The 26,159-nt window shown below is 36.3% G+C and overlaps 1 protein-coding gene across 1 annotated transcript in view; it reads left to right on the forward strand.

Moving 5' to 3' along the window:
• The window catches only part of Hcrtr2 (hypocretin receptor 2), an 86,758-nt gene that overhangs the window by 33,515 nt on the left and 27,084 nt on the right, over positions 1-26,159 (forward strand). Inside the window, exon 2 of the mRNA XM_075965220.1 lies at positions 22,197-22,375. Within this exon, the coding sequence (XP_075821335.1) occupies positions 22,197-22,375 (179 nt within the window). The remainder of the gene's footprint in view (positions 1-22,196; positions 22,376-26,159) is intronic.

Below are 26,159 nucleotides of genomic sequence, written 5' to 3' on the forward strand. Positions count from 1 at the left end.
AGGGCAGAAGAGACTAAAAGTTATAGTTTTTAAAGGTGTGCTGCTTTCTGTCTTTACAGTGGGATTGGATAAATACTATTATTTTTTAGTTTTACCTATGATTTCATCATGACTTGATATATCACAACTCTATAGCTTGCTCAGCTAATTGGTAATGGAAATAACAAAGTTATACCTCAAAGAGGTTTTTAAAAATATGCATGCAGGAGTTATACAAATTGCAAGTTAAAAGCTTTTTAAATTTTTAATTGACACATAAAATTGTATATATTTGCAGGCTCTTTATTTGAATTTATCAGATAGAAAACATTTACAAAGCAAACTAGAGAACTGCTGATGGTAATTATAAAAATGTAAAATTGTAAGATAATTATAACTAGAAGCAATGTCTTGCTTGCGATAGTACCTCATGATTTTCTGTATCTCCTTTGAAATGAAAGTATGTAATCTATTTTTAACTATGCACTAGTCAGAGTAAATATAAGAAAATGATAAAGAGTTTGATGTAAAAACTAGGGTTGATGAAAACTATGAGACTGGGAGTAAATAAATAGAGTTGGGGATATAACTCACTGGTAACTTTTGTTTGGAGTACACAAGACTCCAGGTTCAAGTCCCAGTACCATGGAAACAAAACACACATATTTTGGTAAGTATCTGAATTTTTTTCTGGTGGGGGAAAAGGAAGTCCAAGATGTATGATGAAACTATTATCTGCTTATCAACACCCATGATGTCACTTATTTTTTTACAAAATACCCCAGAATGGGAATGACGATCATGTCCCTGTCTTAGTCTCTCCAGACAATAATTAATGAAGGAAAAAGTGTCATACAGAGCATTTATTGGAAACCTGAGTGGCTTGCATATATTATTATAGATCACTATTTTTATTCTTACCTAATATACAAGAGCCCTGGATTTAAAACCCAGTACCACAAGAAAAGAAAGAGAAAATTATGATTAAATTAATTTTTAAAAAGTATTTATGTAATTTCATCTTAAAATAACATGTTAAACAGAAAATGTAGTAATAGTTGAATGCTTAGTGGTATATATTTTACAGCTAATAAGGTAATTTTCTCAGTTTATTGTTTATCATACAATAAAATATTTACCTGCTTAGAATAAAAATTCAATTATATTTTTGTTTTTAGAAGTAATTATCTGTGTGGCCATGCAAAAGAAGTTTATCCTTCTCAATCTTTGTTTAATTTTCTATGAAATGGGAAGACTGAGGATAATTTTCAATTATTTTATAAGTCTAGGAACCTGTGTTTAGATATGGAAAATCATAGATTACTGAAGTTGAGCCCATTTGATTCACTTACCAGTAAGTAAATATATTCAGAAGTCTACACAACTTTTATTGGGTATTTAATTAATATAACTTAAATTCTATTTTACACAAGTGGTTCTTAATTTGTAAAATGAAGACGATCATTAATAAAAAGCATTCATTATGTTTTAAGTAAAATGTAATATTCAGTACTAAGAATTTTCCTTGCCAAGATCTCATTTAAATGTGGAAAATCATAGGTTGGAGTTTGTTCTTTTTCAGGAATATAATAATTTTCTCTCTCTTTTCAATAGTTTTCTTAGGGAGTCTCTATATATGGACTTAATTTGCTTCAACGTAGACTTCCCATTTGAAATAAACAGCTAGTCAGGTTGTGAGCATATGAGTTAAAAGGGTCATATAGTTTTTGTTAAGTTATACTTGCTAAAGCCATCGGAAGAAAGTGGAAACTTACAACGGTAAAGACCATCTAAGAACGATTGCAAAATGTGGAGCTGGGGTAGCATCATAAAAGGTTCTAAATGCCTCGAATGGCTAAATCATTTACTGTACAATATCTGATGGTATTGCAGATTTCCCATCTTGAGTGGAAGGTTGGATAAAGTAACCTACATAATTTTTAATCATAGTGATAATAACAGAACCCCTTTTATTCTGTCTCCTATGGGTATGTAGTAACAAAGAAGTCATGCAGTAATTTATTGAAGAATGTCAAAATGCAATTTGAATCCACTTTTTAAAAAATTCTCCAAATACAGATAGTAGAAGAGTTGATGATTTTCATGATCCAAGAGCAAAACTAACATTTCAAGTGAGGCCACCTTTATTTCTTTGAATAAATCTTCACTGGAAGTCACAGCACTTTGATGACATCGTTGTATGATATGGCTTAAAATTTATATCTGCTTGAAACAAATATGGATTGGGTTGCCAACTAATGGGAGTACATTTGGTCTCTACACAACAGCTACTTATTTAACAACAACAGAAAAAGAGCAGAACTCTGAATTTTATATGTAAGCCTCTAATGGAGACTGTATTCCTCATAAGTTTGTTCCTTTGATGTTTAGACCGAACCTTACACTGCGGGGGGTTTGCATCAACAGGATAGTGAATTAGGGTGTTATCAATGACATCTATTGATTTCTGCTCTAGTTCATATGGGAGAAGTTCAATGCTACACTTTGAGTTGCTGTAAATCGTCCCTTTTTCTGATGTGATGCGTATCCAAGTCTTCCTGATTATATCTGTAAGGGGCTGAATACATTAGTATTTCTGGGTATAGCTAGATGGGCTGGATGAGTTATGTTTTAATTAGCACCAGACTTAGGCAAACCACATAAATAAAAGAACCATGTATCTAAATGAAGTTTGTGTAACAGCAATATTTATTAGGGTTCACACTGAGATAACAGAGTACTTGAAATGAAGAACTGTTTTAAACTGCACTCCTGTCTAATCATGTCTTTATATTAAGCCACAGATGAAATATTAAAAATATAAAATTTTAAATTACTAATTGTCTACTGTTATTACAAGTATTTTCTCAGTAGGAGAACATATATTGTGTTATCTGATGATAGCATAAATGATATACTAAGCTACATTTTTGAACAGCACAGATATTACCACATGAGGAAGGAATTAGGGATACTTTACAGAAATATTTAACAGAGTTTTACAATGATGAAGTCACTTATTCCAACAGACTCTAACAGACATGAACAGATCCAGACAGCAAGTAGTATAAGAAGCATCATTTATATTTTGCAAAGAAATGACTGTGTGTTGGATTCAATATTTATGGTGGTCATTTATAAGATTGTATTCTACGTATATTTTCTGTTTTCACCAAATGCTTATTATAACATGCTTGCAAACACATATGCATTACTTTTGAGTCAGAACATCGGAAGACTGAACAATTTAAGATTACAGATACGCATCGACTTAAGTTGTTAAAGCTGATTACATGGGAAATCCAAGGCAAGTGAGGTAGATAGCTTGTTAAGTTGTTCTCTTAAAGACAGGTTAATTGGACAGAATGAATACACAGTAGGGTAGCAGTTTGAGTACTATTAAGTTAATAATATACCTCAAGAAAATTTGACTGTGAGGTCCTGCAAAATTTCCCGTCTCAGAATGTAAGGTATTTTTGTCACAAAGCATCACTACAGGATCGGGAAATAAATCAAGAATAATAATTAAGAAAAAGAGCTGAACAAAAAGAAGAAAATCAAAACTTAGAGGTTGGAAACATTTTATGTAAGACTTAGAAAGAACTAAAGTTTTATAAGGAAAGGACAACATATTAAACTTTGCTTATAATATTGTAAGGATTTATCATGTTGAGCCTAGACATCAGAGTCTGATTATTGCTGTATCATGGGCTTGAGATGAAGAACACATTGTAAAGATTTCTGAATCTCAAAACTCTTGAGCTATTGCAAAGTTAGGAGCACAATATTCTCCATGAGCATGCTGTCTCATAGGAAACACAATTTCCTCAGTAATAGAGTTGGTGGACACAAACCAAGAAGATCCCAATAACCTGTTATAGTGATTTATAGAAACAAAACTTGTAGGCTCTTGTCACACTCCGTCTGTCTATGCAGGTCTCTTTTAACTGTCTATATTATGTAAAAAAAAAGTTCTTAAAAATTCAAGAATTCACTTGCATTCTTAAACATTTTAGGGCTTAACAGTCTAATATTCTTATCATTTTTATAGAATAACTTTTCTTTTAATGGGCTCCTTTCCAATGCTTATTCATTTCTGAGAAAAATAACTGATACATTAATGATCGAAAATAGACAGTGTGGAAAGGATTTGCAAAGTTCTCTACATAAATGACCAGCACCTTTATAGATAAGTTCAGAAATCAACTCTATGTTGCTGTCAATCACATATATACCTTGAATTCTTACATATATTGCTCGTATTACATGGTTAATACAAATGTAGGTGAGGGTGGTTTGTATGGTGGACTAACAATGGAAAAAACTTCAACAAATAGCATTACAATAACTCACTGTTGTGTGGTTGAACTAGTTCTGACCTATTTTCAATATTTAGCTTATAACACTATATATTGTATTTTTGACATTTTAAATATTTTACATCTATTAGTGTGCATTTATTTACAGTAATTTTCATGTAAATCATTTTTATACCCATTAATTAGGAGAGGCAAATATTATCTAGTCAATTGGGTGATTTAACAGATATAACAGTTACACATTCATTTGCAACTGTAGCAGAACCATGGGGCGTGAGCTTTGACGGAGTGCTGATTGTGGCATTGCTCTTGCTCCTCATGTCACCCCTCAGGATACTCCCTTGCCCCTTGAATGGAGTGGATTTTTTTTTAAACAAAATGATGTTTGAAAGGATGACATCTTACCCCAGTCAATGAGAGCTCAAAAACTAGGGATTGTCTATGGGTATCTAAACTGAAGGTCAAGTTTTAAAATTGAATACAGAAAACCTCTTCAATTAAAGTCCTAAATAATCAGTGATAAAGTGTTAGCTATCTCATGTCAGAGAGATTGCTTATAAAAAAAACTCATTACATTTTATTGTTGGAAAAAATAGATTTTTAGTGAGTATCTATCACACATTTATATACCCAAACGGTGAGAAATCCTTTCTTCATTGAGATACGTCTATAGGATAAGGCACACATATCTCACCCCTACACGTGTTCAAGCTGAAGCAGAAACAAACGAATAAATTAAAAGCAGTAACTGCTTACTACAAATCATGTCTTTGTTTTTGCAAAAGGTTCAAGCAAGTCATCTTTAGAGAAGATGAAAGCAGCTGCCGGTCTCAGTTGTTTATTCAGCCACTGTGCGTACGTTCAAGGGCAACAAGACAGCTGTTATTAACAATTAGCCAAAGTAATAAAGCCGACGTGTAGTACTAAAGCAACAACTACATTTGTGTTCTTTGAAGACAAAGCAGTATAAAGCAGGAGCTAGTATGGTTTATGGTTTAAAACAGGACCTAACCCTGTGACAGGAAGCTTTTGATCAAGTGAAGATGTGTTTCATACTCTTCTTTGAAAGGTTAGTCTGCTGTTTTCAGCCTTCAGCTAAGATACTCTTTGACATCGTTTAATGGTTTATGTATGTAAAATGATCTAAGTTGCAAAATTTAGAAAGGATGGTGTTATGATTTACTTATATTAAAGTTATTTTCTTTTCTGAGATGAACATTTGTGATACATACTCTAATATAAAAAGGACAATGAGGCACATGGGTACCACACGATGTCAACCACTCAGCAGTCACTTACTGGCCATCAGTTAGAGTCTTAAATGAGATTCTGACTAATGAAAATAGAACAATAAAAGATCATTTATTTAAAATGGCATATAAAAATCAAAGGAAAGTCAGACAATATTAAGGCTATAATGGATGATACTAGAGATATAAATGTTCACAAAATACTATTTAAAGGATGCTTAGTTTTAAAATAGGTCTAAATATAAATAAACCAAATGACCTTTATGACAACTTTAAAAAAAAGACACATCCTACACTAGTAAAGAAGTACCCAACAACTACTCTCAAGACAGCTCTAAAATGAGGCCTGCAAAGTAGTCTCCTACTCCATTCGCAAATTGCCAATAAAGTAAACAAAATTAAAATCAATAGTAAATAAAATGTACTAAATTTGCCAAAAAACCACTGTAGCCTGAAAAAACACACCCGACAGCACTAACTGTGGGTCAAATGCGCAGAACACTGCATTTTGAGTTTGTTCCCACATGCTACAGAGAATAAAGACTGCAGCAAGCACCGCTCTAGGCGGCCATGACGTAGTGAATGATCTTAGTCTTGTTCATGTTTTGCAAAAGCATTCTTTCTAATGGAGAGAGCAGAAACCTAACAACCTGTATGTAGAAAAGTATAACCAGAATGTAGATACAGCCTGTCTATATATCCTCAATTGGAATTGTTTATCAGAGTGGAATGATGATGAGGTAATAGGGTATAATGGTATATTAGTCAATAATCCAAATAATGACCCCTAAGTTATTCAGAGAACATGAATGGCCCTGCAAGCATGGTAGAGTAAAAATCACAAGGTATACTATGATGAGTATTTTTAATTCCATTTGGATAAAAGTAAGAAAAATTAATCTGTTGTTTTGCAAATCTGTATGTGAGTTTCTTTTTTTATTTTATTTTATTTTTTTAAATTTATTTATTTATTAAGGATTTCTGCCTCCTCCCCGCAACCGCCTCCCATTTCCCTCCCCCTCCCCCGATCAAGTCACCCTCCCTCATCTGCTTGAAGAGCAATCAGGGTTCCCTGACTTGTGGGAAGCCCAAGGACCGCCCACCTCTATCCAGGTCTCCTAAGGTGAGCATCCAAACTGCCTAGGCTCCCCCAAAGCCAGTACGTGCAGTAGGATCAAAAACCCACTGCGATTGTTCTTGAGTTCTCAGTATTCCTCATTGTCCTCTGAGAATAGATGCTGTCAGACAAGACACGAGAAGGTTATATCTGGGTGGTGATCATAGGTTATTCCTCAGTCTGAACAGTACTAAGAAAGAAGTGTTCCTTTCGTGACATTTTCCCCAGTACTACATGTATGCATATGAGATCCTGCAATTCAAAGGCTTTAAAAATATCAACAGCAGTCATGCAGCAATGAAAGCCATCTGTAAGAAATAAGTACATGAACTGACGTTTTCAAACAGATGCTTGGAGTAACTGCTCATATCTTTTGATGTACTCCAGATACTACCTGCTATCAGCTTTTCAAGCTTATTTCTCTAGTTATTACTTAATACACTTGGAATTGACTTTTCATACATATTTTATAACCTATTTGTTGATTGTTTTCATGGATTAAAAACTAAGTGTTTGGGTTAATGAGCTTTACATGTCTGAAGTAATCAGCTTGTGATGAGAAGTTTATTAAGACTATTCATTTACCTAGTGGCAGAAAGTTACATCCTAATAGCAACATGCAATGTATTACAATGGTTAATACAGTCACCCCCCAATATTTTCATTTTTGTTCTGTATAGATATTAGTTATGTGGTGCTGCCTTCTTGTACAACTGCAGTTTTTTTATTGGGTAAGTGGAGTGACCTTTCACATGAAAAACATTAGAGTAATTATCTGATGTTTCGGATTATGCTGTCTTTTTTCCCATAGAGAATTTGTTGTTTTTATCTTGTTTTGGAGGAGGGAGTTAGTATTAGGACAGAATAGTTCTGTCTAGTCAATGGATGAAAATCTTTCGTGTGGACTTTATCATTTAGGGCATGTCCGCGGCAGTCATTCCTCTTGGAGTTCACTAAGAAGCCAAAGATGTGAGCTATTTGACCAACCTGGGATCCAGTAATTTTCCTCTTTTCATTTGAAATTCTCAATTTTCTGTTCAGAGTCTCCCAAGAGCTCAGATCTCTGAGTTTTTCTAAATCTTTAGCTTGTAATAACAGAGGAACTGAATGTTGGAGCCTTTCTTCTCCTACACTTCATCAAAAGACACCGTCCCTCTGGTCATTGCCTTGCAGATCATTTTTCAGTGGCAAAGGGACAAGTTTGATGATTCTGCTGGTACAGAGGAGACTGGGCATGGAAGGTGGCATGATCCTAGCTTCCATTGTCATAGCTTCCAGGTGTCTCATGTAGGGTGCTTGTTTTGCAGCAAACTTACCTGCCACTACCAGGAATATATTATTTTGCATGTGATGATGTTATAAACGTGACTTCAGAGGACAATTGGCATTTCTTGAATATTTCCCAAATTCTATCCTTGGCTGGTCTTAGCCATTCAACTTCTTAATCACTGACTCTATTCTGGTGCATTGTAAATATTTACCTCTAAATGAAATATGTCTCCTGAAAGACAGAACTACAATGTCAGCTGTCAGCTGGATGTTGACAGTAGGGAAATTCACATGTGCTTTCAAACCATGCATAACGGTTGAATCTCATCTCGTACTCCTGCTCCTGAACACAGCATCTTAATTGTTTGTCCGCAGTTCAGTAGGCGTCTTGAACACCTCTCCAGCTACTGAACACCACATGTAGTGATTATCATCGGTCAACTAGTCCTTTACTCACTGAAGCTTTCTAGTTCAGCTACCTTGTTATCTTTGCATCATTGGGATTTTACTAATGATGTCCAAATTATAATATCAAAATCATAGAGAGAAGACAAGGTAAAGAAAGCGAGGCACAGAAAAGTACCCAAGTACTACACTTAGAAATTTCAATTGTAACTATTAGTATACTAGAGTTGTGGGGACTAATAGCAATAACTAAAGGAAGAAGAAAAATAAGGGAATTCAAGATTACAAGCACCGTATACTGAAAGAATATTTTTTGTAAAGTGATCAAAATATGAGTTCCTTCTGGCATTAAGTTGAACAGAAGCCAAATGTCACTGGAAGGCTCAGTTGTGTGTGTGTGCCAACTACTGAGTACAGAAAGGTCAGAAATGAAAACTGACCATTTGCCTCTGAAGAGCTCTGGAACCGGGCAGAAGTGCAGGTACAATTATGTAAGACTGCATTAGAATAGGGACTTGAGGTGATTTACCTGTAAGGAAGGGAAAAATAGAAACGAGCAACACAAACTCCACTGCAGTGATATTATTACTATACACTGCACATAGGCTGCATCCCAGCTGTGGGTGCTTGGGCGTTGACCACCCAACCTCTGAGCTGAATCCTCAGTGGGGCCTTAGCTGCCTGGTCAGACTCATTATTAACTGAACGGTTTTTCTCTGGCAGCTTTTCCCCCAAAGTTGTAGATCCTATTCTGATTCGGTCTACCCATCCTGGCTACGAATCAGGGTTGCACTCTGAGGCAGTTGTTAAATCTGTTTAGCACCTCCTTTTCACTGTTTGTTTTTCTCTAAATAAGAATTTATCATTAGACTCTCCTCTCCCCATACTGTCTTTCTCGATCTTCCCAGGAAATCTTTCCTATAGCGTGGTAATTATTCCAACACTACCTCACAGTAGCAACCCCATTCTTAGTCTTTAGGAGAAGACCTGACCACGTTCACATGACGATCAGGTGAACCTGAGATATTTGTTCAATTACAGACCTACGTTTTCTTAAGTAAATACAAACTGAAAGTCATTTTAAACATCTTTCCATTTATAGTACCTTGTTCTTAAGTTTCCTGCCTGTTAATATTCGTTAACCTTACTAAGTGACAAATTCATCAGCATCTATGGCAGGATCCCAGCCATGAAGCATGCACACAGAGAAACGCCATGTTTGGGTATTGTTTCTGAGCCAGTGAGATGTATAAACTTTGCCCACGTGTGGAGGTGGAGACAGATCGATGTGACAAGCATTCTGATATATACAGAAAAGGAGGAAAAACCTAAAGAAGATATAAGAACCAGTGCCACACTGGTGGGTGGCGTGCGATGGGCAACGGAACGTGCTTTAGTGTTTTACTTCCTGGGTTTTTTGTTCTACCTCATAAATGACTCCGTGAATGATTCCATACAGGACAATAAACAAAGTTGACTGCAGTCTCCCACACCTACATTTTGTTACCAGCTCTTTTCATTTTCTTTTTCTTTCACAGAGAAATGTAGAATTTCGCCTGAACTAACTCATTTCCGTTAAGTTGAGAATCTATTGGATGGTTCAGTCTTTCTTCAGCATTCTTTCTGATGCATGAAATTTTACTTAAAATGACCATATTAACTTCTACAATATAATAAAGTTACATTTGACTTAATGCTGACAATATCCCTGAAATGTTAAGGTAGATGGTTTTAAAAGCTTTCGCTGACACTCTGTGGTGCTGGGTGGAACTACACTAGTTTTGACAAGTTTCCTGAAATGGTTAGTATTTCATATGCGTGTAGCTAGAAGATTGACTTCTGGATGCATATTCTAAATATTAATTCAAAATAGAAAACAATAAAGTTGGCACAAACATTTCATTATTATATCCACATTGTAAGTAATGTGTAAGTACCTAAATTGCCAATCTAAGCTACAATTTTAAATGTTTCAAATAATTCTTTGTTTCACAGAACAGTAAAACTTTCTACAATATACTATAAGTTTTCTGCTTTGGATATTACATTAGCATAATAGAACTATAATTTTTAATTTTAAAAATATGGATTTAATTAAAATACAATTGCATAACTTCCCCTTCTCCCTTTCCTTCCTTCAGTTGCTCCCAGGTACTCTCCCTTGAGGCTCTCCCAAATTCCCTTTCAAGTTGATAGACAATTTTATTTGTTATTGTCACACACATATGCATCTATAAACATATATTTGTATGTATGTACACATATATCTATGATGTACCTACATGTATGTGTGTGTGTGTGTGTGTGTGTGTGTGTGTGTGTGTAGCCTATTGATTTCATTCTTGTGGTTTGTTTACATATGACTTCAAGGCTTACCACTCTGTGTGGATCACAAATAAGGGGATCCCTCCCTGGGAGAGCCAGAAGGGGTTCATAAATAAAGGGGGCTCCCAGGCACAAGTCTGACTAGGTGTGAGGATTTGTAGATAGTAGTGGGTGTGGGAAAGAGAAAGAAAATCATGCAAGAAAGGTGAAAAAGAGGCTGTCACACAAAGATGATTTGCCTATCCTGTGTATGAGACTGGGTCTGTGGGTTTGCAGGGGCAGAGGGTTAGGGCAAGGAGAAAAAGGGAAGAAGCAGCTTACCCAGGAAAGGTGGCTTTTGCACAGGAACTACACAATTTCAGTTCCTAAGAGGTTTGAAATTTTCTACAGCTCCCACTGCCAATAAATATCCAAAGAAAATGAAATGACAGCAAGTCTAAGAGGCAAGTGCTGCTGTATCCATTGGGTCACCATGCAGTTCATCCAGAAAGAGAAACAGAGTGTCCAACAACTGAGGAATAAATGGAGGATTACCCAAGCAAAACTAAATACTCCAAATGCTCAAAAAAATGAAATCCTGTCTCTTGCAACAATGTGAATGAAACTAGAGGTTATAATGTGAAGCAAAATAAGCCATGAACATAAAGACAAGTTTATATCATCTCATTCATATGAATAATCGGAAAAAAAGCTGATCTCATAATCAATAGGATGGTAGTTCCAGGTGCTAGGAGGAATAGGGTAGGAATGGATGAGGAATTATTATTGATTCATTGTTACTAGTTATAGTTGGAGGAGAAGGAAATTTGTGTGTGTAAGTGCTCAGTGAGGCAAAAAACAGGGAGCAATAATTACTATACTTAAAAAAACTGCAAGGAAGGATTCCGAAAGTTTTACAATAAATAACAAGTCTGCAAGTGGATAGGCATACTCATTGTTTCAAACATTATAAAATAATATATATTTTTAAAATATTTCAGCATCCCATTATTACATATAATTGTTAATATATACTTCTCATTTTAAAATAAGGTGATTTCTAGAAGAAAATTGCTATAAAAATATTTCAGAAAAAAATATTATTAAGTTATAATAATTTTATGGTTTTTATCATGGGAGGCAATTCTATAAATTGTGATAAAATATCTATAGCACAAAAATTACCTGCTTAAACTTACAATATTATTATTGTTTTTGTTTATAGACAAGATTTATAAATGTAGCCCAGGCTGGTCTGAAACTTACAATCTTCATGTCTTGTCTTCTTATGTATTGGAAACCTGCTAAGTAATGGCCTATTCACAGAAGATGCTTAACCAGCAAGTGAGATGTCAAACATTCTCTAGTGTTCTGAGTGTTTCATCTAGAGCACTGTTAGATACAGACAATTCTCACTAAAACCTAATGATAGAAAGACCGGTTGAGAACTCTGCCTTCCCTCTGTCTGCTTGAAGTCCCACCTACCATTCCATCAACCGTCTGCATCCTACTGTTTCCATCAAGAGCCTATAAGTCTGCAGACACACCTGTCCTCCTGTCTGCCTGCCAGTTACATCACTTGTCACCTTGCTTGGCACCCCATATCATGTGGAATCTGACAAGAACTGCCACCCAATTGAGACTATTCTATAGATACCCTACCAACAAACCAAAAGAGAGTGTCCCCAAGATTGAACACCAGACACCACTCAACTGTTCACAACCTGGTAGATTAGGATAATACTAAACAAGGATTCAAATAATCGCTTAACAACAGGAGAGAACAAATTTCAACACCAAGAAACACTTCTAAATATCCATGTCTAGATGCTTAGTACCAACCCAGCCTTGCTAGGGTCACCTGACTTTATCCTTCCTGCCATATACCCAACCTCCAGCCTCAGTTAAATTGTACATCTTTCACTGGGGCTCAGCCTGGTGAGTCCACTTGACTCTTCCTTCACAAACCTTCCACAATACTAGGATCTGATCCACATACTGCATCCTGTGTCCAGGCCTATTGTAGTGAGGCATGCTCATGTGGCCCCCAAGCTCCAGACTTGGACACACTCAGGCCTTCGAAAACACCTGACTTCATCCCTCTCAAGCTGCATGCTCCCCTCAAGCCCAATCTATCACCAAATAACTTGCCCAGGGCCCAGCTTAGTGAGTCAACTTGATCCTACCATGAGTATACCATTCTAATCCTTGGATCCAGCCCATGTTCTGGATCCAGATTCAGGAATAATTTAGTGAGCTCCACCCACACATTCTCCATACTCCTCGCTTGTGCTAGGATTCGCAGACTGAGCATCAGCCCAGTCCCCTGTGTCTATCTAATTTCATTTCCCCACCCCAGGCTTTATCCAACTTTCAGGTATACTGTGACTTGCATATCCCATGGTAAGGCCCAGTCTGCTATGTGCACATTAGACACAGAGCCAACAAGAACAAGTCCACAGGACTAAGTCTCATCACAAAATACAAATAACATAAGCAATAGAGTAATCTCCCCAAGTCCATCAGTCTTCCAACAATGTTCTCTAGTGAGAGTTATCTTGATAAACCCCAGGACACAGAACTTACAAGAACAATCACAGAGCTCATCAAAATATCAAGGACTTTTAAGAAGACACAAATAGTACAATAAGCTTACAGAGAATAAACTAAAGAGATAATGCCCAAGGGACATAAAATGAAAATAAGCCTAAGACTGGTTTTTAAAACCAAATTCAATAAAGAAATATAAATATGAAGAGAACTCAAAAATATTCTACTCTTAAATGGGGCAAGGAATCAGGCAAATGTAGTTATCCTAATATCTGACAAAAAAGATTTCAAAATAAAATGAATCAGAATAAATAAAGGACACATTGTTCCAATAAAGGACACATTTAACAAAGAAGGCATTACAATCCTAAATAGACATGCACCCAACTCTACAGCACCCAATAAGAAGGGTACTACTAAAATTTAAAGACACATAATAACATCATCAAATTAACAATAGGTGATTTAAATATCCCGCTTTACCCAATAGTCAGGTCACCTGAAAAAGAAAAAACTAACCTGAGAAACTTCTATATTTAATGATTGGATCAAAGAATACACATTCTACTCAGCAGACCATGGAAACATCCCTAAAATACACCATATCCGGAGGGAAAAACAAATCTAAGCAGATTTTGTATAATCCAAACAACTCCATGTATTTTATCTGACCATAATGCAGCAAAACCTAAAACAGAGAGCAAGTAGATCTCTGGTTATTACACAAAATCATGGAGAGTAAACAACTCATTTATGAATCATGAAGGGGTCAAAAAAGATCAAGAAAGATTTAAAATTAAGTAAAATTGGAAAAACAGCACAGCAAAACCTCTGGAGAACATCAAATGTAGTCCTGTAAGGGGATGTATACTTCTAAGTGTCCACGTTAAAAGATGGCTCTGAGGTTGGGAACACTGGCTGCTCTTCTAGAGGATCTAGATTTGATGCCCATAACTCGCATGGTGATTCTCAACCATGAGTAAATGCAAATCTAGGGTATCCAAAGCCCTCTTCTGGCCTTCAGGGGTACCAGTCACATATACATGGCACACAGAATTACATGTTGGCCAAACAAACACACACACACACACACACACACACACACACACCAAAATATTTCAAAACTCAAAAAGAATTAAACGACTTAATGATGCAACTCAAAATTAAAAAAAAAACACTAACCAGCCAAAATCCATTAAATGCCAAGTAATAATGAATGTCAGAGCAGAAATTAATTAAATAGAAATTAAGAGAACAAAACAAAGAATCAAGGAATCCAAGAGCTGTTTCTTTGAAAAGATAAATTAGATAGACAGACCTTTGCTCCAAGTAACCAAAAGGAAGATAGAATCCAAATAAACAGAATCTAAAATGAACAAGGAAACATTACAAGAGACACATAAATGTTCATAATATCATAAAATTTATAATATTATAAAAGTACTTTTTAAAATGTACTCCATAATGTTGGAAAATCTAAAAGAATGGAGGATTTCTAAATTCATCCAAATCATGAATGTTAAACCAAGTGGAAAAAATAAAATTAAACAGACCTGTAAAAATGAAAAGACATGGAACTGGAGAGATGGCTAAAAGGTTAAGAGCATTGACTGGTCTTTCAGAGGTCCTGATTTCAACTCCCAGCAACAACATGGTGGCTCACAACCATCTACAATGAGATCCGGTGCCCTTTTCTGGCCTGCAGGCATATATGCAGGTAGAACACTATATACTTAATGAATAAATCTTTTTTAAAAAACTGAGAAGACTAAAACGGGAAGAAAAGTCTAACAACATAGAAAGTTCAGGCCCAGAGAGATTTATAGCAGAATTCTGCTAGACTTTCAAAGAAGATCTATAGTCATAGCTTTTTCAAATATTAAAAGAGAAAAATAAATAGAAATAACACTTCTAAATTTTTCTAGGAAGCCAGTATTGCTTTAATACTAAATCAGATAAAACCACCACCACTATCACCATCACCACTAACACCACCACCACCATCACTACCACCACAACAACGCTACAGAACAATGAACATAGATTTCAAAATCCTCAATAAAATACTTGTAAAGATTATCTACCATTATTAAGCAGGATTTATAACAGAGATGCAGGTATTGACCAACATACCTAAGCCAATAAATTTAATATTCATACCGACTGACTTAAAGATAAAAAGTTACATGATCATCTCAATCAATGCAAGAAAACTACTTGACAACATCCAACACTCCATCATGATAAAAATCTCATAGAGTGTAGGACTGAAGAGAGCAAACTTCAACATAGTAAAGTTCATGTGTGACAAAGCCAACATAGGATGACAACAGATGTCATTCTAAATGGAGAATTCCTCAAAGCAATACCATTAAAATCAGCAAAACAGCAGGGTTGTTCAGTGTCCCCATTCATTTTCAATATGGTACTTAAAGCACTAGCAGGAGAAAAACAGCAAGAAAAGGAAATTAAAAAGATATAAATGAAGGAGGTCAAATCACCCATATTTGCACACAAAAGACCCCCAAATTTCCACAAGGCCTCTAGAAATGTTCAGCACTTTCAGAAAAGTTGCAGAATAGAAGATCAGCTTTCAAAAAGCATTAGGTTTCCTATATACTACCAGCAAGCACTCTGAGAATAAAACTACAGACACACCCCCATCACAATAGCTTCAAAGAAAATAAAATATCTACTAATAAGCCTAACCAAGAAGATGAAAGACCGCTACAAAGAAAATGTGAAATCTCTGAAAAACAGGGTTGAGAAAGACATGGGAAATAGAATGTCTTCCCATGCTTCTGGGTCAGTAGAGTTAATATTATGAAATTGTTCATTCTCCAAAAAGCATTTGATAGAGTAATGGAATCCAAATGAAAATGCCCTCAACATTCTTCACAGAAACTGGAGAAAAAAACTAAAATTCATATGAAAATGGAAAAGACTCTGGAGAGTCAAAACAATCCTAAACAAGGCAAAACAAATAAAAACTAACAAGCAAAGAAAATTAATTCTAGGTTACCACTCCAGAATTCCAGATATGTTACTGAGCACTAAAAACAGTTTGATAATGGCACAAAACAGACATATAGATCAATGGAACAAAACAGAAGACCCAAACATGTGAACACATAACTTCAGTGATCTAGTATTTTACAGAAGACAAAAACACACATTGAAGAAAAGATTACAAGTTCTGGAAATACTAGGAATGCTAGATAGCCAAATATAAAAGAGTGAAATTGAAGTCGTATCTATCACCTTGTATAAATTTAACACTAGATGGATCAAAGACCTCAATGTGAAACTTGAAACCCTTAAGGTGCTTGAAGAAAACATAGGCTTACTCCACATGATATAGGTGTAGAGAAGGACTTTTCTCATAGGATCCTGATGCCCAAAAACTAAGACCAATAATGGCAGATGAGAACTAATAAAGGTAAAAGGTACAACTAAGGAAACCCTCAACAGAGTGAAGAGGAATTCCAGAAAGTGGGAGAGAATCCCTGCCAACTATGTCAACTATGTTTGATGAAGATTAATATATAAAGACCGGAATATATAAAGAACTCAAAATCCAAGAGTTGGGGTGGGGGACATTTAAATAATGGATTATAGATCTGAACAGACCATTGTCAAGAGGAGAAATAGAAATGGCTGTGGAATATCACAAAAGAAATTCATTCTAACAATTAGGGAAATGAAAATTAAAACAACTTTGGATTTCTTCTTACCCCTGTACGAATGTCTAAGATAAACAAAACAACCAACAACCAATGATAAAAAGAGTGTGGTAAAAGGGGAGCTCTCATTCACTGTGACTTGAACTGTAAACTGGTGCAGCCACTCTTGAAATTAATGTGGAGAATTTTTGAAAGGCTAAAAATAAATCTACCATATCATCCAACTGTACCACTCCTTGGCATATACCCAATGGACTCAATATCTACTTCACAGATATTTGCTTAGCCATGTTTATTACCACTCTGTTCATAATAGCTAGGAAATGGAAACAACCATTTTAATATCCTTCACCTGATGAATCAATAATGAAAATGTGGTTCATATACACTATGGAATACTCTTCAGCTGTAAAGAAAATGAAATCTGCAGATAAATGATGGAGCTAGAAAATATTATGCTGAGTGGAGTTACCCAGATCCAGAAAGCCAAATGCAACATCTTTGCCCTCATCTTTTATCCTTAACACCAAATCTTTAGATGTGAGTATATGAGATGGAGTAACCATAGAACCCAAAAAGTCAAAAGGGACCTTGGGGTAAAGAGAGTGCGAAAGAGAGAAACAGAAGGATTCAGATGGGGAAAAGGGAAGAAATGTGGGTGAGGCAGGAGGAGAAAGAGTGAAGAAGATAGGTGGCATTAAGGATACTTTAAAAACAATCATTATTTATATTTTCTAAAATTACATTATATATATATATATTAATGACATACTTGTTATGATAATACATCCCTCAAGAACCATAAAATAGCAAAAACTCCATTACCGAACACAGGAGAACTAGTTTTGAGTTTTTTGGCCAGGTTTGCCCAAGAGACTCTCCAAACAATCTGGCAATGTCTGCTGCCCTTGATTGCCCTCCAAAAATAAGTTCCTATTTCTAAAGACACTGTGCACTTCAAACACCAGACTCAAAGGAGTCAAGTTGGAAAATACACAAAGTCTTCTCCCCAGGGACTAGTTTTCATAATACAAGCTGCCAGGGAAAGAAAAAAAAATCGATAACACTACACAGCTGTAATGCCTATAAATATGAATCACTACAGTGACCAGTCTGATAAGATATCCCTAAAGACACAAGGGTGGCAGTCTTATATTGGCAGTAGCCAACTTATGTCTACTTAACAGGAGGGAACACATACCGGGTACTGAAAACCCAGTCAACTACCTGAGGCTAGTGAGGTCATGAATATTAGAGAAGAACCTTCTACTGCCACCTTCATAAACTAGTATAATTTCTTAGTGCATTCTAAACACTTACCCTTATACTCAAGGTTATGCACAGCTCTTGTCCCTACCAAAGAATCTTATCTTTGTAGCAGAGAAGATCATTAAGGAACACTACAAGTGGTCAAAATACAGAGAACAAGTGATCATATAGTTCTCAGTACAAACTGATACCTCAATAATAGAACCCTCATACCTAAGGCTGAGGGGCACTTCAAGAGCAGTGTGAAGACTGTGAGAATCAGAGGACTGGGAAATCTGCCGTGCTGCTGTATCTCCTAAAAATGACAAGGAAGCTATACACATGATACTTTATCAATATGGCTGCCTAAACAAGACATAAAGAATGACAGCACCAATAGCTGTGCTGACATGAAAGGGGAAATACCATGGGATCTCATTCCTAGACAAAGAACTACAGACAGGTAAAGAATACGGAAAGACAGAATTAATCTTCTACTGGGATGAGCCCCCAATTGATTTTCCGATGTAATGTGGTTGCCCCCACCCATGATATATATCCAAGAAACATTAAACACACTCAGCATTGTGTGTGTGTGTGTGTGTGTGCGTGCGTGTGAATAAATAACTGAAGAGAAAAAAGCAATGAATTTGAGAAGGAGCAAGGGAGTATGGGGGAGTTGGAGGGAAGAATGAGTGAGAAATTACATAATGAAATATTAATTTAACCAAAAAGAAAGCCTGGGTGAAGATTTCCTATGGAAATGGCTGCTGTGAAAGTTGGAGAACTGGTATAACTAGAACATGTGATAAAAAGATTCTTATAAAAATCATAGCAGATGTCATGCCAGAAGCCATCAGGAGGTCTGACGTTGCTGGTGCTAATAGGCACAGGGACACTCGATATTTTCAACAGGAGTAGGAAAAACGTAACAGATGAGAAATATTTTGGCTATTTCACTGGGAGAGGGGAATGAAGGGTATTAAATTTCAGAGAAATAGAAAATCTTGGCAAAGACTGTGAACCTAGTTTTCGGTGACTTTGGTGTGCTGTGGAAGGAGAAAGAAGTTACTGATGTAGCTTTGAGCTTGAATGTGTGAGTAAACAAATACAAAGGTGCAAAGATTTATGGAACGTGCCTGCAGCATTATGTGTAGTTTACAGGCCATTTAGAAACAGATCCTGACAGTGTGAAATATTTTCACAAGAGAGGCCAGGGCAATGGGGACGTAACCACCTCACTACATATAAGGAGAATGGTGAAAGTCGATGGAGAAGCAAAGCCTTGTGGGTAAGCAGAGTCATAACCTATGAATAAATGGACAGACATAATGTAAGCTCTAAACTTACTTTTAAGTGACAGAATAGCACAACACACATAAACCCCTAGTATAAACTGCTCCATTACTCTCCCGTTAATGCTCTTTATTATTTTTTTTTACTTTTGTTACCTCGGCTGGGTAATAATACGTGACAGTTAATTCTGATTTTTAGTTTTGCAGCATTTAGACCCATTGGAGACAAGCGTCTGAGAGTGTCTGTGAGGGATTTTTATGATTTCTTTAACAAAATGAGATTGCCTCTTTCAGTGAGATTGGCAATAATCTATGGTTTGGGGTCCTATTTTATTCATAATTTTTTCATACATTTTGATTTTCCTTTCACCTTCCCCAGCTCCTCCCCATTCCCCTACGAACTAAATTCTATGTTCTCTCTCTCCCTGTCTCTCTGTCTGTCTGTCTCTATGTCTCTGTCTCTCTTTCTCTCTTTCTCTTTCTCTCCTTCTTCCTCTCTCTCTCTCTCTCTCTTTCTCTCTCTCTCTCTCTCTCTCTCTTTCTCTCTCTCTCTCTCTCTCTCTCTCTCTCTCTCTCTCTCTCTCTCTCTCTCACACACACACACACACACACACACACACCAAAAAGAAAAACAAAGCTATAGAGTTTATTTTTGTTGTCCATCACTCCTGGTCATGAAGCCTACCCTTGAGTGTAGTTGATACACCCAGTAACACTCCATTGAGGAAAGCTTTGCCTGCTGATGTTAATTGCAAATGGCTTGGTCAGCTGTGGGTTTTAGTATTGTCCCATCCCACAGTGCTGAGACCCAGTCTGACTTTACTCTGTCTCTGTGTTGTCACAGTTCCTGAGTTGATATGTGTACCAGTCCTATTATATCTGGTATATACTGTGTCCATGGAGTCATCCATCTTCTCCTGGGTGGAGCTAGACTATACCTGTTTGTTTTTGATTCCCATGCCTGGCTTGGAAACCAGGACCTTGCACAAGCTACGCAGCACTTGATCACTGATGACATCAGAAGCTAACTGTGTTTTTAAGCACTATGTTCTGTTCTAGGTCTAAGTTGTACAGATAGCATACAATAAAAAGTACCATAAATAGTAAATGATTTTCTATTTTCTTATTAAAAACCATAGTAATGTGTTTTTTAATTGCTAGACTATGTGTGTTTCAAGTATTTATGTGAAATAGCTTATTTGGCAATATCACAAGGGACAATATTATAGTGTATCCTAATTAAGGCCACCTGATGTCTTAGCTATTACATTACCGAAACCAGAGGAGCACTCAAAATACTCAAAATTAAATCTTCCAAAATATGAATATTTTATTAAATGACATCAGTTGAGAGCTGGTAGCCAATTTCAACCTTAGGCCCAAGTGGAAGTATTTTTTCTAAGATAGGAAACTTCTAATGCTAAATGATTGTCAAAAAGAAGTTCTTCATTCTTCGGGTATTTAAATTTACAAACTGCTTTTATTTTTAGACCACTCCTTAAGGTGTTAGGAGCACCATTTGCACAATAGTTCTGACAGGCTGACGATGCCCTGGAAACAATCAGTTTCATTCACTGACATTCGGTAGCAGACGAGGCTAGAGCTGTATGCGTGCATGGGTTCTGGAGCTAGTGGTTTTGAAATGTGTATGGCCCAGACAGGTGGAGGGCAGAAAATGTAGGAACTTGATGTTCTTTCAGGAAAAAGCAGCTCAATGTGCTAGCACACTTTTAAACAGGGAATTCCCCACAATGTAGTGGAAAGGCCAACCATGCTTGATTTGAGGGTGCTGTTCAGAGGCCATCAAGAGTAAATGAAAACGAGAGCATTGGGGCCTAGAATTTAAATATACTCTGCTATAACCTCTTCATTTTCAAAAATGAAGGCAGCCTAGGTGAAGAAAGTACACATATATCACTTGGAATTTAAATCCATCATTAACTGCTTTTATTTTACGAGTTCTTAAACAGGCCCAACAAATGCCCTTTTCTTAATTATCTCACAGGTGAAACACGGCTTCCTGTAAGATTTGTCCAAATAGAAAAATATAAATATGCCAACTGTTTGGCTAAGTGTTTGGCAAAAGTAGGGGTTGGGTAATGGCTGGATGGTAAGAGGTTGTTTTGTTTGTTCATTTGTTTGTTTGTTTTTTGTTGTTGTTTTCTCCCATAGGTAGGAGTTTTCTGTTGTTTGTCCATAAAGTAGATTTGAGGGAAGACATGGGTTAAGGTCATGAATGAGGCAATCATGACAGTTCTCTTAACATTACTAACTCTAATCCTCTTCATTTAATTCAGCCTCAGCAACTATTTCTTTTACTTTCTTTTAAAAGTTTTGTAGGATTTCATTGTGTAGGGTCTCATTCAGTAGCTGACTGACCTGGAACTCACCATGTAAACCAGGCTAATCCCGAACTCATGGAGCTCTGCCTGCCTCTGCCTCCTTCTGGGGCTGAGGCTAAGACTAAAGTCTTGTGCTGGTATACCCAGCCCAGCTGCTATTCCTTGATATTTTTCTACATACTGAATATTAAAATAACAGGAAGATCAATCAGGGCTGCCCTTTGACTTGCTTTACAACTGAAAAATAGCACAGCCCTTATGAATAGGAAATACAATGCCAGTTCAATTAATTCATCTTAACTTTAGAATACAAATTCGCAGAGAGTAACTGACTGAATGACCACAGTGCAGCCTTAAGCGCATGTGTGACTCTCCTGCCTTTGCTCACTGCTACCCAGTCTCTTTATTCATCCCATCTCGTTCTCTTTCTTTCAGTCTGCGTGGCGGTGTGGAAGAACCACCACATGAGGACAGTCACCAACTACTTTATAGTCAACCTATCCCTGGCGGACGTGCTTGTGACCATCACCTGCCTTCCAGCCACCCTCGTTGTGGACATCACTGAGACCTGGTTCTTTGGACAATCCCTCTGTAAGGTCATTCCTTATTTACAGGTAATTCTTTCTTGGGCCTTTTAAGAAATCATTTTACACGTTTTCAGTTATAGTCATGACTGTCTGGTAAAATAGTGAATGAATTAAGAAACAAACAAAGATATTCAGAAAGTAAGCTTTTAAAGAAGTTAACACTTGAGAATTGCTGAATAAACAAGTTCATGCTCAGACGAAATAGAGGTAATGATGCTGTTAATTACTCCACAGTCTTTATCATTAAATAAACCATTTAAACAAAGTAATAATTAAGCATCTCTTAGATCGAGTAACTATGAGCATTTATTTTACAAGAATATCAGGATATTTTCCAGTTTTTTTTTCATCCCAAGGAACTAAAAGGTATTTGGTTAAAGAAGGGCATCAGTTCTGGGTTGGGAATATCTGTTCTGCCATCTCTAGATGGTATACTATCAAGTGAAATACATAGACTCTTGGCAACCCACTTACTGAAAATGGTAATTTTAATAAGATCTACCTCATATAGCTGTTGTGACAGATAATTTAGATCGTTTACATAAGTCTCTTGGCTCTGTGATTGCCTCACCATGAATGTAAAGCAATGTACTCAGAGTAAGACCCAGTGACCAGCATCAGCACCAGATGTCTCCGTGATAAGCAGTAAGCATAGCCTTTCTCTGTTTGTCAAATTTAAAAAAAAAAGAAAAGAACATATACTTTTAAAAGAATCATTTTCTGACTGTATTTATAAAAATAAAGCCTTGGATAAAATGATTCCTGATAGTGGCCATAGCAACACAAACCTGAGAGCTGTGTTCACTGTAGGAAACAGTGAAAGACAACAGACTATGTTCCCCTTAGGAAGTATATAGTGAAAGAAAGTGGGTGGCCCCTCTGTATCATGTGCCACAATCCCCATCTACCCCTGTCTTTAGTCCCTGAACCTTTCTAGGTGGAGATCACAATGTTTGCAAGATGAGATAATGAAATTTGGAAAAAGGTCACAAATATCCATTCCTAGAAATAGTTTTAAATATTCTTTAGAACCAAAATGTTAGACTTTTCAATGCAGCAGCTCCTCAATAATCTCTTAGAAGTAATATTTCTAAACAGCAGACATCATTTATAGTATATGTGATGATGCCATAGAAATAGAAAAGTTACATACGTGCATTAGGTTTAATTACAAGGTTGGTTGGGCTAGCATGCTAAGAGTTACAAAATGTGCTGTAATAAAAATGATGAAGAAATAATAAAATTTACAATAGAGAAGAACAGCTTTTTAGGAAACAATTCAGTAAGAATTTATAGTTGAATTTATATGCAGTCATAGTTGAATTTGCCTACAGCTATGGTTGAATTTACACACAGAAATTGGAAAAAAATCAAAAGCAGCAGAAAATTCTAATATTTGAGAATCCTCCTGTTATTTCCAGTAAACTGTGTTTCTCTCAGCTCCGCTAATCATCCAAGAGAAAATGTAGACTCCCTTTGGTTTAAGGGTAGTTTCAACTGCCCAGATCCTCGGTTGCCTGGCAACCTTCATAACATCTGTCTCATGACCCAGATGTCTTGATAGAGGGGATGATGCTGTGAGAAAGTATCACCTGTACTAGGAATCTGCTCCCTGGCTCTGATACAATCATAGCTTGCTGTTCTGTGCACCTCCAAGTTTCCTGGAAGGATTAAACAAAAAACAGGAAGTAACATTAACAGCAAGGATGCACAGAGTTTCTCTTAGTAACTGGCATCATTATTTTTCCGTGTAACACAACTTACAGGCACGTTCTAAATGTCAAAGGAGATACAGAGATTCTGGATCTTGCGTGAACACAGTCCAGTTTACAATGTCCACAAGTGTACACCAATCACAGACTGGAAACAAACTGTACCTGTCCCGTAATTCATTCAACATGACCTCTTGTTCAAAGCATGGAAACGCACCAAGAAATTCATGCACTGGCAAGACCAGTGTCTCCAAATCCCCTTTGCCTTGAATTTCAGGTGCACAGTAACAATTCTTTTATTTCAAGTCAAGTAGTTTTTTTCCTATTGCTACAACATAAAACTAATTGCTTTTATATAAATATTTATGTATCTGTGTATACAATACACTTTCAATGTAGTCAAGCTATACAGAAATATTTGATTGTATTTGGCTTTTATTAACTTGATATAAATGTTTTCATTTTTCTTCTGAAGCAATACAGCTTAGATTTACGAGCGATATTCTATAATACTCTGGCAAATTCTTAAATTACTTAAGAATCATACAAATATAATAAATTTAACTGAATAATTAAAATACCTTTCTTAGATATTATAATTTGTAATTTTATAGCCAATAATACCTATTAGATATTTGATAAACAGTCTTCATATACTTTATCCCCTAATACTAATAGGAGTAATTGGCTCCTGTAAGAGCAAAGGCACCTAAACTTTTCAATGGTTATCAACTATCATAAGATTAACTTATCCCTCCAGGAGTTTAGAAACACTACAGGTTGAGTTAGATTTTTCAATGGTCTTTCTTGAAAGATCCAGAAATCAAGACTCCAGAATGAAAGATCAAAATTATAGTATCATGATAAATGTCATCATTATAAGTCTAATAAATAATAGCAAACACACAGCACTTGTGTGGGCGCCTTGAGTTAGGCATTTTGCATCTCAATTAACTCTATAATTCCATTGCTCCTAACCTTAGCCCTAACCCTAACCTATTAAAGGTAGCTTCATACTTGAACATGCTGTACTCAACTGGGTTGAAATGATTATTTCTTTAAATTTCCAAGTTGAAGAATCACTTGTGATATTATTTGCATACAAGTCTGTATGGAGAGGACCTACTTGTTTTTAAAATCAAGTTACTAATTTTGTCAGTGAGCCAACTATAGTGCAAATACTCATGTACAGAATTGTCTTTTAATGTAACCCAGACTTTTGTTTATATGCAATATACTGAAAATAAATAGAATCAAATTACCTTTTGTTATTTAAAAAATGAAAAAATGCTTATTTATGCTAATGAAATATAACCAGTGAAAAACCTACATAATAATTTAAAATACACATGCCGTGTCATTCATTTTGATTGAAAGAGAATATACCCATGTATAATTTCTTTCCCTCTGAGAATACTGTTTACACTATCAGTAGAAAACTACAAAACAAAGATAGTAATTATTCACACGTTCTAAACTAAGCTTTCAATATGAGAAAACCGCAAGGTTTCAAAGCACTTACTTCACATCTGAAGTCAAATGCAAAGTTTCCTGATGCATTTCTAGTTTTCTATTTTCTTTTTTTTTCTTTCTTTTTTTTTATTGAGAAAATGAGAAAAAAAAGTTTCCACCTCCTCCCAGCCTCCCGTTTCCCTCCCCCTCCTCCCACCCTTCTTCCCCTCCTCCCACTCTTCTTCCCCTCCCTCCACTCCTTTCCCCCTCCCTCTCCAGTCCAAAGAGCAGTCAGGGTTCCCTGTCCTGTGGTAAGTCCTAGGTCCTCCCCCTCCGTCCATATCTGGGAAGGTGAACATCCAAACTGGGTAGGCTCCCACAAAGCCAGCACATTACGTAGGATCTAAACCCCTTGCCATTGTCCTTGGCGTCTCATCAGCTCTCATTGTTCGCCATGTTCAGAGAGTCCAGTTTTATCCCATGCTTTTTCAGTCACAGTCCCCTATCATATGACAAGAGCATTTGCTCAACTATGTTCATAGGAGTATTATTTGTAATAGCCAGAACCTGGAAACAAGCTAGATGCCCTTCACTGGAAGAATGGATGAAGAAAGTGTGGAATATCTACACATTAGAGTACTATGCTG

This window comes from Microtus pennsylvanicus, chromosome 3, assembly GCF_037038515.1.
Source record: "Microtus pennsylvanicus isolate mMicPen1 chromosome 3, mMicPen1.hap1, whole genome shotgun sequence".
Lineage (NCBI taxonomy): Eukaryota > Metazoa > Chordata > Mammalia > Rodentia > Cricetidae > Microtus > Microtus pennsylvanicus.